The sequence below is a fragment of the Aricia agestis genome, chromosome Z (assembly GCF_905147365.1).
Source record: "Aricia agestis chromosome Z, ilAriAges1.1, whole genome shotgun sequence".
NCBI classification, from domain to species: domain Eukaryota; kingdom Metazoa; phylum Arthropoda; class Insecta; order Lepidoptera; family Lycaenidae; genus Aricia; species Aricia agestis.
In genome coordinates this window covers 27,714,464-27,730,788 of record NC_056428.1, presented here as the reverse complement: position 1 = coordinate 27,730,788, position 16,325 = coordinate 27,714,464, and the positions used below count along the sequence as shown (strand labels likewise).

The 16,325-nt window shown below is 35.3% G+C and overlaps 1 protein-coding gene across 1 annotated transcript; it reads right to left on the bottom strand.

The window, feature by feature from the left end:
* Window positions 1-6,939: 6,939 nt before the first annotated feature.
* Window positions 6,940-15,700, bottom strand: LOC121738784 (nuclear receptor subfamily 2 group E member 1). The gene is made up of 5 exons (XM_042131023.1): window positions 15,562-15,700; window positions 13,344-13,402; window positions 8,621-8,857; window positions 7,667-8,373; window positions 6,940-7,147 (listed from the first exon to the last, which is right to left on the bottom strand). Exons 2-5 carry the CDS (start codon window positions 13,372-13,374, stop codon window positions 6,968-6,970), a joined length of 1,155 nt encoding a protein of 384 aa, XP_041986957.1. The 5' UTR covers window positions 13,375-13,402; window positions 15,562-15,700; the 3' UTR covers window positions 6,940-6,967.
* Window positions 15,701-16,325: the final 625 nt, after the last annotated feature.

The window sequence follows — 16,325 nt, the reverse complement described above, 5'->3', positions numbered from 1 at the left end:
CACCGAAAAAATGATTAAAATCGATAGCCTATGATCATTCACATGGTCTACTTCTTATCTATGCCAAATAACATAAAAATTGCTGCAGGAGTTCGCGAGATAATCCGTTTCAAATAATTTCCCCCGTTTTTTACACATTCTCCTTTATATTAGTCTTAGCTTGATAAAATATAGACTATAGCAGGGGTCACCAATAAGTTTTGCTCGAGGTCCATTTTAAGAAATGAAATGACCTTCACATTTTATTTAGTATAAAACAAATTTAATTACGGAAATTACAAAAGTATTTAATGGTATTTAATATATATCAATGAGAAAAGTGTCATTTTTTGTAGCTTATTATCTCTCTGATGTTTGGAGTGAAATTGGTGTAAGCTACTTATGTTCATCAGATATAATTTTAATTTTCATTAAAAATAAATTTCAGTCTTGACAAACTTATGTCGAGACTGAAATGTATTTTTAACGAAGTTCATCTTCGAAAATACTTGGTCCGCACACAATGGGTCGGCTGCGGTCCGGATGCGGACCGCGGTCCGCCATTTGGTGATCTCTGGCCTATAGCCTTCCTTAATAAATGGGCTATCTAACACTGAAATAATTTTTCAAATCGGACCAGTAGTTCCTGAGATTAGCGCGTTCAAGTTAGCCCTTTCAAAATATAATTTTCCCCGTTTTTTCCACATTTTCCTCTATTTCTTCGCTCCCATTAGTCATAGCGTGATAAAATATAGCCTTCCTCGATAAATGGACTATCTAACACTGAAATAATCATCAAAATCCGTTGCGTAGTTTTAAAGATTAAAGGGGACAAAGGGACATGAGGGAAAAAAGCAACTTTGTTTTATAATATGTATAGAGATAGAATGTATGTAAGTATTATAATATTATTTATACCGTCGCGCTCTTTAAATTTGTCATCGTCAGTCGTTATCCTCCAGGCTCCAACCCTCAGAATACAGAACAATCTGTATTCTGAGCTCCAACCCTACAACGTGACAATTCATAAGAGTTGGCTTTATAGTCTAATATTTATTATAACATCATTTCACTCAATAATCGGGCCATATTCCGTTAAGTACGCTATTCATTTTCGCATTTTATCCGCTGTCTCTGTTGCTCATTGGGAGTCCAAATGTGAAGAGGGAGACGAAAGAATCATTTGTCAAAAAATAGTGGTGACTTTCATCAGCCCTCAACCAATAAATCCGCGGGGATGGCATAGCTATTATGTCAATATGACAATACAATTGACTGACATGACCGAAAGACTAAACTCTAGAAGTTAATGCGGGCAGTCACTTTTGATGACGGGCCAAAGAAATTGGCACTTAACAGACTTATGCATAGAGTGCAAAATACCAAATTCAAGTTAAGAACATCGTGCGTTGCAATAACGACTCTGGTGCATAGGCCGAAAGCACATTTTGTTTTTGCATATTTTTTGTATTGTTGATTCCGAACGCTGAAAAAATTGTTGAAAGGGAGTTAACAAAAGCTCATAAAAGTTGGAGATTAATCGAGGATTTAGACACAATAAGGACGATGCACACACATGTCATGACAACGGTTTCGGGTTTGTTTGGCGACGACATTATTTCACGGGCGGCTACAAACTCGGCCTGCGGATATCACGTGATTTAAATTTTTATATGGCAAAAATATACTTTATTATATTATACGTTTTAGAAATAAACAATTTCTAGTAGCTAACTAACTAGCTAATAATTGCAAATATAGGTAAGCTTTTTTATTTAACACATTTTAACGAATGGTATCAGGGTATCTGCAGATTACCTAGGTAATGTGCACATTAACGTATTCTGCATTCTAACGGTAACATATACATTATACATACATAATTTATGTTAAAAATAAATAAAATCCTTCAGTATAACACAGAGTTTATTAACTTACACAGAACAATTAGTATCATCAGGGCCGGATTTAAACTTTTGGTGCCCTTGGCACTGAAAAATTTCCGCTCCATTATTGAAATGTGTAGTTATAAAATATGTTATAACATTTTGAATCAATTAAATTAATTAGAATAAATTTTTACTTATTGAGTTGCACCATTTAACTTTAACGATTAGAAAATGTCAAAACAACAGTCAAATCTCTGGTTTAGTCAATAATGGATTGCACCATTTTAGCAATGGTTAAAATGATGTCACATTTTAACGATAACCGTAAACGGTCAATTTTGGCCGGTATTCGTTAATGTTTCAAAATTATGTTATAACCTCTTCCAGTTGTTTCATCACATTTAAGTTAAAGACTTAAAAGTTTATGAAAATATTATTAACGTTTAGATAATGATAAGATAAAAAATGACTATGGTGCCACAAATATTTGTAAAGTTCTGTGGTTTAATCGTTATATTATATTAACCTACTAGGTAACAATTAGGTATAGCTCTACGCCTTCGGAGTTCAGTGCAACTATTAGGTACTTAGGACTTCGTGTTAAAATTATGATTTAAGTACTTACAACGTTTCAATTTGACAAATATATATTACATGAGTCGAATTTCCTAAAATATCAAATAAATCTTTTATACAGTTTGTAACAAAAATAAGTGATAATACTTTAGGGTGTGTACGTGTTCCTTGTAGAGAGTTCACTGTGAAAGTAGCAGCTCTGAAAGACGAAAATTTTTTTTTCACTTGTATATGGGCAAGAGCCCGTCAGGAGTTTCCACATACAAAAGTGAAAAAAAAAATTGGTCTTTCAGTGCTGCTACTTTCACAGTGAACTCTCTACAAGGAACACGTACACACCCTAAAGTATTATCACTTATTTTGGTACACACTGTATAAAATTCTCGTGTCACAATGTTAGGCCGCGTACTCCTCCGAAACGGCTTTACTGATTTTAACCAAATTTTATATGCATATTTAGTGGGTCTGAGAATCGGCTACTGGGTACTTATTATATTGATAAGTGCATTTGTTGAATAAATAATAGTAAATTATTACAACTCGAGAGTCGAGACTCGAGACTGACGGCGATCATAGTTTGTGCGACGGGATACTCGTAGTGATGGATGCTGCCATGGTGACAAACTTATTTAGTCACTTCAATAAAATGATACGGGCGAAATACTTTATATGGCAAAGAAACGTTTGCCGGGAGTCGGGACAGCTAGTATAATATACTTAATTAATAATAATGAAAAAAAAATCTATTCAAATATTTTGATAGCACTTATAATTTCTTCTACTTTCAAAATTTTGCCGCCCTGGAAAATTTAAAGCCCTGGGCACCAACCGGCAACCCCGACTGCCCCTAGTGTAAATCCGCTACTGATTACCTTAACACCAAATCAACACCTCGACTAAACAGTAATAATTCTACAATGATTTACTTTTAATGGATCAAATATTGACGACTCAATGATTAGAAGCAAAAAGACCCGAACACGAGGAAATTATATCAATTGTTTAATTAAAATAATAAGTACATTGTATTATAAATATTATATATTATTTATAAGTACCAACTACATAATATTTCAACAGAACTTTATTTACAGTAAGACCCAATAATAAAAATTTTGTCTAAAATGCGATAAATTAGTAAGTAGGTAAACGTACGGACCGACAACCAATTTTTTTTAAATATTTACCTATATCAATGGTGAATTCGACATGTTTTGAAATTATTATAGGGTAGAAATGGTAGAATGTTAGGTAATTTAAGAAAATAAAGCTGTTATAAGACGATTAACATAAACCTACTGATCAAAAACAAAATTAAATGACAGCCGATATTTCGAAACTGAAGCATCAGCCCAAATGAACCACCTAATGAATGAGGAAAATGAAAATAAAATCGCCCAAGTGCGAGTCGGACTCGCGCACGAAGGGTTCCGTACTATAAAGCAAAAGTAGGGAAAAAAAATGTTTTTTGCCCCCTTAATTATTTATGTTATCTTAATTTTATTAAGTATTAAATATTAAAGTACCTACACATATTATTGAGGATTTTGTGAATATTTCAAGTGTCTGCATGCTGCCATTGTGGATTACGAGCCAAAAAGGCTAAAAAAAATCACATTTGTTGCATGGGAGCCTCCCTTAAATTTTAATATTAACTTTATTTTGTTTTTAGTATTGGTTGTTATAGCGGCAACAGATATACACAATTACACAATCTGTGAAAATTGCATTAGTCTAGCTATAGTGGTTCTTGAGATACAGCCTGGAGACAGACAGACAGACGGACAGACATCGAAGTCTCAGTAATAGGGTCCCGTTTTTACCCTTTGGGTACGGAACCCTAAAAACGAAGGAAACGTAACTTAATCGTTGGTACTCATACTTCAATCGTTTTGAATTTGGTTCTTTTCGCACACTTAGGCTGGGTTGCACCAGAGGCGTGGTTAAAGTTAAAGTTATGGAATGGAGAAATTTACAGATGTCTGTTGCGTTTATTTTTTTTATTGAAGCTACAGGTAACAGGATTGAGGGTACAAAAAATTGAATTATCCGTAAAAATCGACAGGAAAAATATAACACTGTAAAACATAGTAAATTTTCAGGTATACGTATGAGCGGAGGTTAAATATGGCGTCCTTGGACGCCATATTTAACTTTCACCAAAGATTTGACATTTTGCACTGTAGTTATAGTTAAAGTTATGGTTAAAGTTAATTGGTGCAACCCAACCTAAAATAATATGGCAATACCTAGTTACGATACATAACATTCAAATTGACAAAATAAAGCTTACCTAAAAAATATAACAAGTTGTTATATTATGTAGAAGTGACAATTAACAACACAAAATTCGGGTCACATTTTGTAGAATCGGTACAAAGACACATATAAACTGTAAACTTCCTTAGTTTTAACTTTTATTATTCGTAGCACTAGATAAATTAAGTGCATTTGCAAGTATTAAAAATACTATTAGTACGGGAGCCCTAGAAATTTCTTTTTTATTACTATCAAGCTGATTTTTTGTGAGTAACTTCATTTTGATAAGACGAACAATATTTTTGTTGGCGAAAAATCTAGAAAGTGGTAGAGATAGAAAGTCAGAGATAGAAAGGATATCATACTTTGATTTGATGGTCCTAAAATATAGACTGTTTTATTGTTACGTTAGTAACATAGAATATCATTGGTTTTATTTGTAGGACGATGTTACTCTTAAATTATATAACTAATAACCTACTATCAATATTACAAAAAATCAGCTCGTTAGGGTTCCGTTATAGGATTCCGTAGTCAACAAAACTTAGTTGACTACTGAACCCTAAGACGGAACCCTAACAAGCAGATTTTTAGGGTCCCGTAGCCAAATGGTAAAAACGGAACCCTTATAGATTCGTCATGTCTGTCTGTCTGTCTGTCTGTCCGTCCGTATGTTACAGCCACTTTTCTCCGAAACTATACGAGCTATACTATTGGAACTTGGTAATTAGATGTAGTCTGTGAACCGCATTTAGATTGTGATACAAAAATGGAAAAATTACTAAAAATTTTAGGGGTCCCCATAGGTATAACTGAAACAATTTTTTTTTCATCTAAGCTATGCGTGTGGGGTATCTATGGATAGGTCTTTAAAAATCATATTGAGGTTTCTAGTAAATTTTTTTCTAACCTGGATAGTTTGCGAGAGAGACTCTTCCAAAGTGGTAAAATGTGTGTCCCCCCTAATACTTCTAAAGTATGATAATTCTAAAAAATATATATAATGTACATTACTATAAAAACTACCAACGAAAATTGGTTTGAACGAGATCTAGCAAGTAGTTTTTTTATACGTCATAAATGGTAAACCTTAATTTAACTTTCATTAAATCAACTGAAATATAAAAATAAATCAAAAACATTTATTTTAATTTCATAAAAATAAACCTTATTGCTGCTGCGGAACCCTTTATGGGCGAGTCTAACTCGCACTTGGCCGGTTTTTTTTATTGTTGGTAGGTTAATAGTCATATAATTTAAGAGTAACATTGTCCTACAAATAAAACAGTCCATGCTTTAGGACCATCAATAATTATTCAAAGTATGAAATCCTTTCCGTGGAGACGGAAAGTTGTAGCTAACAGAGGTTAGCTACAACTTTCGAGATTTTTCGCCAATAAAAATGTTGTTCGTCTTATCAAAATGAAGCTACTTACAAAAAATTGCTTGATAGTAATAAAAAAATGTTCTAGAGCTCCCGTACAATATGGACTAAGAATAATTTAAAATTTTATTATTAGCTAACAATCACAAAATATTATGCGGTGATATAATATTATTAAGAGTAGCGAGTTGCAGCCCTAGTACCTACCTACTATAATAATTTAGGTCCTAAAAATTAATAAGTAAGTACATTGGTCCCAATAAAGGTATATTTTAGATTTAAGTTTTTACAATTAATTATCTATTTACAACATTATTATATGCTTCTATGACTATTTAGACCAGTGTAAGATACCTTCAAAAATAATAAAAGAAATAGTAGGATGAAACCATTTGAAAAGGAGGAGAATATTATAAATCGATTTTCATAGGAATACCTATTAGTTTTGCCGGAAATCGCGATGAACCATTTTTGCCCTTAAAACCTCCCCCCCCCCACACCCTTCCCGACCTTCCGTAAATTATTTTTCTCTTAATTTTTATAATAATATTCTCCTCCTATTCTAATGGGTTTCATCCTTCTATAATTTTTTTTTGTTTTAAAAATTAATCGGTCTTGGTCTAATTGACTAATACTTCGTCTGAAACATACAATATCCAATATTGATATATTCCCTGGTAGGTATACCTACCTACTTAGATACCTACTATTTATTTGGGTGACTTCTATTCCTTTATTTCGAAAGTGCTTAGCTTGAATAAACAATCTAACTAATTTGGTTTCATACATTTTCAGGATTCATAATTATTATTAGTATCCTACGTTTTATTAAAAATCAATAAGCACACATAATTCACATAAATTAAGATTTATTTAATCGTCACGAGTCTTTACCCGATCTGTACATATCACTTATTATCCTTTCTATTGGTATGTCACCAATGGTAGTACGAAAGAACAGTTCTACTATTGTGTTACTTGATACTCTTCTTATCGTCGAAAGCACGTGAAGAAGTCGACTTGAACGTGTAGAGTCCACCGGATACATGCGAGTAGTGTACTGGAACAAAACAGCCGTTGTATAAAGTGTAATTTTAGCTTGACCGTTGCTGGAGTCGACACTCGTAGCATACTCGTAGCATACATTTTATATGCTACGAGTATGCTACGAGGGTCGACTTTACAGCGGACAAGCTTTAATCATCATGTTTTGTCTCACGGACCCATGGTTATGTAATATGTAATGTGTAAGTTTCTACAGCATGATCCGTTTAAGGTTAGATTAATTACCTACTAAAATAAATTTGAATCATTATCATTTCATGTACTTAATTGAATCAAAATCGTGAAAATAATAATTTGTTAAAGATTTTGTGTTAACATTTTATTTTAAAAGCTATATGTACTCATTAACATAATTTACTCGGATGTTTATTTAATAGTACTTACTAAAATAGTAGAGTATTGTTACAGAGACAAGCATTTAATTAAAAAATTTAACTGTTAATTTTATTAAATTGAATTTTGCCGCCTTTACATAAATAATTTACAAAGCAATGTTTAAATAAGTTTCTCTTACCTCATTCAGTACAACTTGTGAGTGATCTTGTAACGCAGCTATGGCTGGCAAATCCTGCAGCCTTTTGACTTCCGTCTGATTCGGGCTGCCTGTAACATTTTTCTCCACCGGGCTGGTCCGGAACAGCGCTATTGCCCGTAGACACGCATACTCGTTTGAGTCTGGATGCATTCTGGTCAATTCCTTTAGAATATTCTGGAATTCCTCAACATCACTTGCATCGATTCTTGGATTTTTTGCATTCAGTATATTCAAGTCGAGAGGATAGAGAAACTGCGCCGACCCGATTACGAAGAGGTCTCTCCAGGACTCCTCTAATAATAATAATCTGTCAGAGAGGGACAGGGAGCCAAAGGCGGGTACGCTTTTGGTCCATTTCACGTTCATGAAGAGTAATCGTGCTGCTGCCTCGCACAATGCTTCAGGGTCTGCGGGACTCAGCAGAGAGGCGGTTATTGGGGGAGGCGAAGGCGCCTTCAAGGAACATGGCGTCATAGGTGACGTCATCAAGCTCAGTCTACTATATGCGTGATACGGATGAAACAAGGACATCGGCGGCGGCGTGAGAATCGTGTGCTTAGGCACGGCTAAGTCTAATATAGGCGGGACTGGGGCGGATATGTCCGAAGATGGAAGCGGATCCTTTAGGAATAAGGCCATCTGACGTCTGATTGTTGAGTTCCTTGGTCCGCGCTCGTGCTGCACCGCTGAAAGTTTAAAACCAATGAGCCATTGTGGAGATTTATCTTGTAGAGTTTCGGATTGATATGGCAAAACATTTAAAACGGAAAAATAAAATAAAAAATATGACTGATATCAAAATTGTAAGTATTGATATTAAAAACGAGAGCATAAAAGTCTGCAAATGCAAAGTTTATGTTATGTAGAGCTCACAGGACGAACGTAAATAGTTAATTCCGTATTAATTGCAGAGCGAGCATTAGAAATACTTACCATCCTTATTCATGCCCACATCAATACACTTCGCCAGTCGGCAAGCTCTGCACTGGTTCCTATGGGCTTTATCCACCAGGCAGAGGCCAGGGTTTCTGGCCTTGCAGGCGTATCGCCTGTCCCGTCGTACGGAGCGTTTGAAGAAGCCTGCGCAGCCGTCGCAAGCGAACACGCCGTAGTGCTTGCCCGAAGAGTGGTCCCGACATACCGCGCAAGGTACGTCGTAGAGGATGCGACCTGGGAAAATTATACATTTTGAATGAATTATTTTGCACGCAACTATAAAAAATATTGTTTTTTTTTTTGGGTAAAATAGCAACGCCAAGGATGGTGAAATAATTGTACCTACCTAAAAGCAAATAAATATATACAATGTGTAACAAAACTAAGTGATAACACTTTAGGGTGTGTATGTGTTCCTTGTAGAGTTCACTGTAAAAGTAGCAGCGCTGAGAGACCAAAAAAATTTTACACCCTGTAGCTGTATGTAACATAGAATTTGCAGAGTCGTATTAGGAAAGCTGTTGTCTTACCGCCGTACTCAGAATTATGATTACCTACGGTACCTAACCTTTATTTTAATGACGAGTTACAGATAATGTATGGGACTAAGGGCCTGTGTAACCACTTCCTGATAAGGCTATTCACCAATTAACTTGACAGATCAAGTATGGAGAATCTGTCAAAAAAGTTGTGAATGGCCTAATAGGCACTTTATCAGAAAGTGGTGAAACAGACCTTTAATATGTCACATTTCCTGATAAGTGCTAGATAGGCTATTCACCGCTTAACTTGACAGATATAGTATGGAGAATCTGTCAAAAAAGTTGTGGATAGCCTATCCGGCACTTCATCAGGAAGTGGTGAAACAGGCCCTTTTAAGTTTTTAATACGTAACTATAGTTCATAGAGAAACGGTCTACCAGAATCTGATGGCAAATTTTGACGGCAGATTTTCAAAAAATATCCTTGATCATTGGATAAATTTTAATATATTTGCATGTTTCACACACAGAATAAGCCGCTTTATGGAAAAAAAAGGATCAAAATGTTTTATTCCAATTAGTCCGGTATTGGTAGAGTCAATTTAATTTCTCACTTTTTGCCATCAGATTCTGGTAGATGTTCCACTCTGAGTGCGGCAGTTAGATAGCAAAATCACATTTTATTTAATAAGTACATACAATCACGCAATAAATCTTTGCCGTGTTCAGTTGACAGTTGACACTGCGGTGTTGAGTGGGGTCGCTCAGACCCCGCCCCTAACAAAACTCCTCCCGGTCATAAATCATCACTGCACTCGATTACTTTCAGCCATTTTATGTGTAACTTTTTAGGGTTAGAAGGATAAAGTGTTAAATAAATTTGAAACACTCCATATTTTATTATCAAGTAACAGTGATCAGAAATCTAATAAATAGTGGGTCAAAAACTGCTGTAATATAATATGAAATTAAGCTATATTGAACTTGCTTTATTTAAAATAAATTTATAATTTCTTAATGTCCAATACAAAATTATGTAAGTACCTTACTCTATTGGGCGAAAACTTTTTATGGTCAAACGATTTAATAACGTTATAAAAATATTAAAATACGCGACAAGACGCCTACAAAAAATCCCTTTATAAAAATCGCACATTTGAAATGTTTTGTTCGAGCCTCAACACGGTCCCACGGAACAACAGTAAAGCACAAGATAATACGTCTGTATTAATACACATCCAAACATAGCCCAGTCGAAAAGGCACAAAGGCACTTCCATTCAATAAGACATTCCGAATTAAACGGTGCACATGAATGGGTACACTTGCGAGGCAGGAAGCGCGGTGTCGAATGTATGGCGAAATAAAAAACCCATTATAGACAATAAAATAAAAGCTAAGAAGTGGAGGCTCACAACAAATGGGTTCGTCTTAACGAAATTGTGTGAGCGTTTCTGATCGTTATAGCTCGGATACAAGTCAACTTTTTCCGCTATTGTTTTACTACGTACAACCACAGAATATATATATTAGTAGTACCAAATACAACCATTCCGAAATCGAAAGAATGGAAATCTTAAAATTGTCACACCCCAAAAAAATTTAAGTCTAATGATGTAGGTACTGAACACATATTAAGGATGAAATTTATTGTTAGGTAAAACCTTTTATTTTTCTTTTTCTCTACCTAAGTTTTTTGCACTGTATTTTATCTGATCTATGAACCACAACACATTCATATTTCATTAATATTGGATGGGTGAATCATTTCATTAAGCATCATATCATTAACAAAATCAACGGTTTGTTTAACGATGGCAATCAAACCCCCCGCTGCGTGCGAGCGGTCACCTGTACCCACCGCCCCAGTTGCGTGACATGCGGATAACAAAACAGCCAGATATTAATTACCCCCGATAGGGAATGAGATGCTCTCGTATTTATTAGCACATCATCACGCAGTTAGTGTTCCCACGTTTGAACGATGCGTCGATAGTTTTTTAACCGACTTAAAAGAGAGGATTTTAATTTTTTACATACTTATGCATGTACCTATGACAAATTTTTTATTGTCAGCTATTACTTAAAACTACTGTTATGTTACTTTAATGGACAAGACTCATTGACCCATTGACAAGATCACCTTTTTAAAATAGGAACAGTTCGTGCAGTACAAAGTTTAATATAATATTTTTTAATAAAGATTTTTAAAGATGAGCCATGGAAATAAAAGAGACTCGCAGCCTCTGCTGGCTATGTTTGACTTTATTTTTATTTTTTTATAGCAATAAATTATATTAATTTATATTTCATGTCTCTTGTAGAAGAGTGCAAAAATAATAAATAAACAATGTATATATAATTTTTTTATTTCAACTGAAAATGGGACTTACAGCTCGACAAGGCTTTAAATGAACGTGACGAGAAAAGGAACTATTAAGCTTCTATCATACAAAAACGTCATTTTTGACATATTTTTGATAGTTCTCCTTTACCAGCAGCGCCCCGTACACGTTCATTTAAAGCCTTGGAGCACTATACAGCAAGTTCATGATTTTTATATTTTAGTATCCCAAACATTAACGTTTCTCTTGGTTTTATGTATGTGTATGGTGTCTATGAAAGCAAAAAGGTGCTAATATTAATTGAGAATATTTTTTTTATTAAAATAAACGGTTTATAAATTTAATAATAAATTTTCCTAAGATTTTAAAAGAAAACAGTTTCGCGATATTCACATTTTAATAAGAACATCATTAATAATAATAACAAATAGCTAGTATCGTTATCACGTTTTGTCATGGGATTGAGAGGGTGAGAGCGGAGGCAGATGCGCTAATGTACTCGTGGGAATACCGACATGGTCAAATTAGCCCTAACATGTCATCTAAATACGCATCATGAGTAAGTGCATAAGTATAGTTAATTGATGAAATTGTAATATCTGTACTTTAGTAACACGTTTATTTTAAGTTCACAATCCAACGGCTGTTTTTACTAGAGTTATTAAAAGTATGAAAAATGTCATACAGTAGGAAAAAGCGTGGTGGCGACAAAGGAAGACAGGCAAGGCGACCGAGCGAGGTGTTAGGGCCAATTCACACGCGATCGGCAGCGGCCGGCAGCGGCGCGAAGAGGCGCGGCGAGGCCGGCTCGCGTCGCCGCGGGCGGCCGCTGGCGGCCGCACTACCTTCAGAGCGCCGCACAGTGGATCGAAAATCGAGTTTCATAGACATAGGAACTTGAATTTCCAGATGTCTTTTTTTGGGCTGAAACATGTTTTCCTAGTTGTTATTACATAATAAAATGTAAAAAGACTCATCTACGTGTAATAATAAGGGAGTAATATTTTTTTTAAGAAATTTTAGTATGGAGCCGACATGAAAAATGAGCATATTATCGCATGGTTGGCCGTTATATCCTCACACACTATTATAGTACTAATTATTACTCACATTTTGGCATTTTTGTATTACGGCACCATTTGTACTACATTTTGGTTAATTAAAATCTGTCCATTGGTACTTTATTTTGGTTAATTAAAAACTTAATTCAAAAAGAAAGAAGACTGAAATGATAATGGTGATATAATGTATCAACCCTCTCTTTTTCCAGTGTCCCCAGTAACAATTTAAAACTTCCAACTGAATTAAATTAAATTGTCTGGAACTACTTGACATATTCTATTGTTTTTTTGTTAAATGATTGTAACTCCCTTATCATTACACGTAGCTGCGTCTTTTTACATTTTATTATGTAATAACAACTAGGAGACCATATTTCAGCCCAAAAAAATGACATCTGCAAATTCAAGTTCTTATGTCTATGATACTCGATTTTCGATCCACTGTGCACCGCGCGTCCGTCGGCGGAAAGTGCTCGCGGCGCCTCGCGACGTCGCGCGCGGTCCCGGGAAGCCGCGAGCACTTTCCGCCGACGATCGCGCGGCACCTCGAGCACTTTAAAAGTTTTCAAGCGATACTAGTAGTTGATAAGTAGTATGTAAATAAAGTTTAAAATTATTTCACACTAAAAGTGCTCTTCGCGCCGCTGCCGGCCGCTGCCGATCCGGTGTGAATTGGGCCTTATGCTCGGTCAGGCCCACTGACGTCATTTCAGACGTCGTATACCTACAATCTACATACATAATATATTAATATCTTGCCGTTCTCCGAAACTTCGATAGTGCTATGCAGGATTTTTAGGCGAATCGTGTGTGCGCCACATAAGTATACTTACTTGATGACGCGGGAATTGACTGCATCTCCATTTCAGTTTCTTTGTCAAGACATAATATTCTGAAAACAAATAAATAATATAATAAGCACTTAATTTATCATGGTTTCCTCTAATTTAACAACGAAACATAAGAAAATAACAATTTCATAGATGAACAAATAAGAAGACCAATGCGGCATTATGTGAAATTTGTTCACACAGTAGGTACGTGCGAATTTGATATTGTGAAAGTCTTATCACTTGAGGTTTTGAAGAGCCCTACAAGTTATTAACAAAAAAGAGAAGAATAAGAAAAGAAGTAGCAATTCGCAACAAATGTATGAAATAAAGCACTATTGTTGCTGACATCTTTTCGCCATAAAGCTGAGAGCTCCTTGTAATTTTGTTCATTATTCATATTGTTCTAGGACCACTTGTTAAACTAAATGGCTTTTATACAACGACCTTATGAGTGGTTAACGTTTTATTATTTTTTATACTAATCAATATCCCAATTCGCAATACCATTTAAATGTGTGGGAAAATATTTTATTTGTAATATAAATACAATTTCTTATGTGTGATATAATGGAATGAATGTTTTTAGGATAAGATTGTTTCAAAAGTTTGAGTTTTAAGTAAAATAAGTAAGATTAAGTTTTCCAGTCTCTTTTTAAAGCTAGCATAATACTTTTAGTTATTGACTGCAACTTTCGGAGAATTGAGCTGAGGTGTAATAGTTTTATTATTTATTATAGCATCCTTTCTAAAATAATTTCGCGTACAGTAGCTATACTTACATTTGACACTCCTTTGTTTGGTTGTCGGACATTTAGTTGTAAAAGTTGTTTTTTCTAACCATAATTATAGTTTCGCAAAACAGGTAATTATGTTGGGATAATCCAGATAAGTACGAGGTACAAAAGGACGGATCATCTGAGCCGGTCGAAAGAGCCCGGTGCGCACCCGAGGGTTAGTAACAAAAGCGGACAATAATAACGTCGGAAAGTCGGTAGCTTCTTGCTTTTGAAATTGCGATGGGCAAAAAATATTTCGGCCGGTATATTATATTTAGTTCATAATACAACTTTCGCTTAACACAAAATATTTAGTCAGTACGCGCAAAAAAGATAATCTTGCATCAATTTTTGGACGCAGCGTAAGGACTTTCTGACTTCTGTATCTTGTTCGTTTGTTGTTGAAATCGTTTCAAAAAGGAGAGCCTCGACCTCATACTACTTAGTAATCGTACTATGAGGAGATTCGAGACAAATCAAGTACCTGATCAAATCAAGGGATCAACGGCCTTACAGAGATTTATTGATTAATTTTAATTTAATCAAGAGTTTGAAAGAAAATGTATTAAGTCTATGTCGAAATCATCATGTACTAGGTAATTAAGATCATCATATTTTAATGTCTCTGAGATAGAAGAGAAGATAAAATAAACGTTAATTTTCCTGGCAAGTGGTAATTAAAAACGTGTCACACTTTGCGCAAAATGAAGTGTTGGGAGCAAAATATAATATTTACAGTCAGATTAACAAAAGTAAATTTTCATGAATTTTTGTTTCAATATACCAGATCGACCATCTTCTCGAAAGAGGTATGCTAAATCCTGGGTACGCCCTTGGCCCTTAGCGGCCACACCAAGCTCTCGATGTCTGCCGCGACCTGGCCGCTAGTGCGCTATAATTGGGCTATTCTTGAAGTGGAAGTTCAGGGAACGTTGATATTAGAAGGAAAGTAATTCGAAGTTCACCGGATCATCTATTATTGTAAAAGCTCAATACGAAATATTCTTTCAAAATAAAGACGTACCTAAATAAGAAAAGTATGCATAATAGAACGCTCGCTTAAACTTAATTCATCTATTGTAATTAAATCTTTGGAAAAGATTAATTACGAGTATGGAAGTAAAGATCGGGCCTTGGCGTCAAGTTGGCTGGCCAATTCAATTAGATCGCTGCTCTCTAGACTCTCCTACAGCGAGTAGTGATCCATACTTCCATATCCATACTAATATGTCGTGTACGTCTTTTATATTTTAGTCTATTACTTCTTTACGCCCAAATTGCAGATCTGATTTTGCTGGGTATGGAGATTCTAGAAATCGCGGCGGGAAAGGACATATAATACTTTTATCCCGGAAAAATGTACGGTTCCCGCGTGATAAACTTATTTCTGCGCAACGGTTGCAGGCGACAACTATACGAGTAGTTACCTACTAATAACTTACCTCCTACTTCAGTTTTTAGCGTCAGTTACAAAACTTTGCTTCTGGTAAAAGAGTGAACAACAAAATATACTGGACCAGCGTGAAATTACTGCTGTTTTATTACGAAGTTAATGAAAGTGCTAAAAGCCATGTCCAAAGAATATTATGAGTTTTACGCCTTGATAAGTGGGTGAAAACTAATTGAGAAAATAAACACCAATCGTCGTTATCGTTTTCAATTTTGAAATGGATTTTACGCTGCGTCAGAGAGTTCCGTAGTTAGTAGAAACTATAGAGATTATAGAGGACCCTAAAAATTTCACAGCTAGCACCGCTGTACAACCGTAGACTTTTTAGGACTTCGTAGAAATACTCGTAGTAATAAATGATAATATCTATGGACGCTTCACACCCCTGTACCCTACTAGTCTGGCCTGGCCCCGTGGTAAGTAAGTAGGTACCTGAAGGACTTGTCTTGTGTTACGGGTACCAGCTACCAGACAACGGAAATATAATACTTAATACGTGTATTACTATATAAGTACATATACAAGATTTTAATGATATTATGTACACATAGGTACTTAATACACATCCAAGACAAGAACATAGTAAACTTTTTGTTCCATCTGCGGGATTCAAACCCGCGACCCGGCTTGAGCGCTGACAACATGCTCAACTACTGAGCCACAGAGGTCGTCAAAGTAACCATAAGTACCTAACTCTTAGGTACGCTGGATGTGTAAATTTACAAGCGCAGTCGCAAGTAGATGTTTAAATTAATA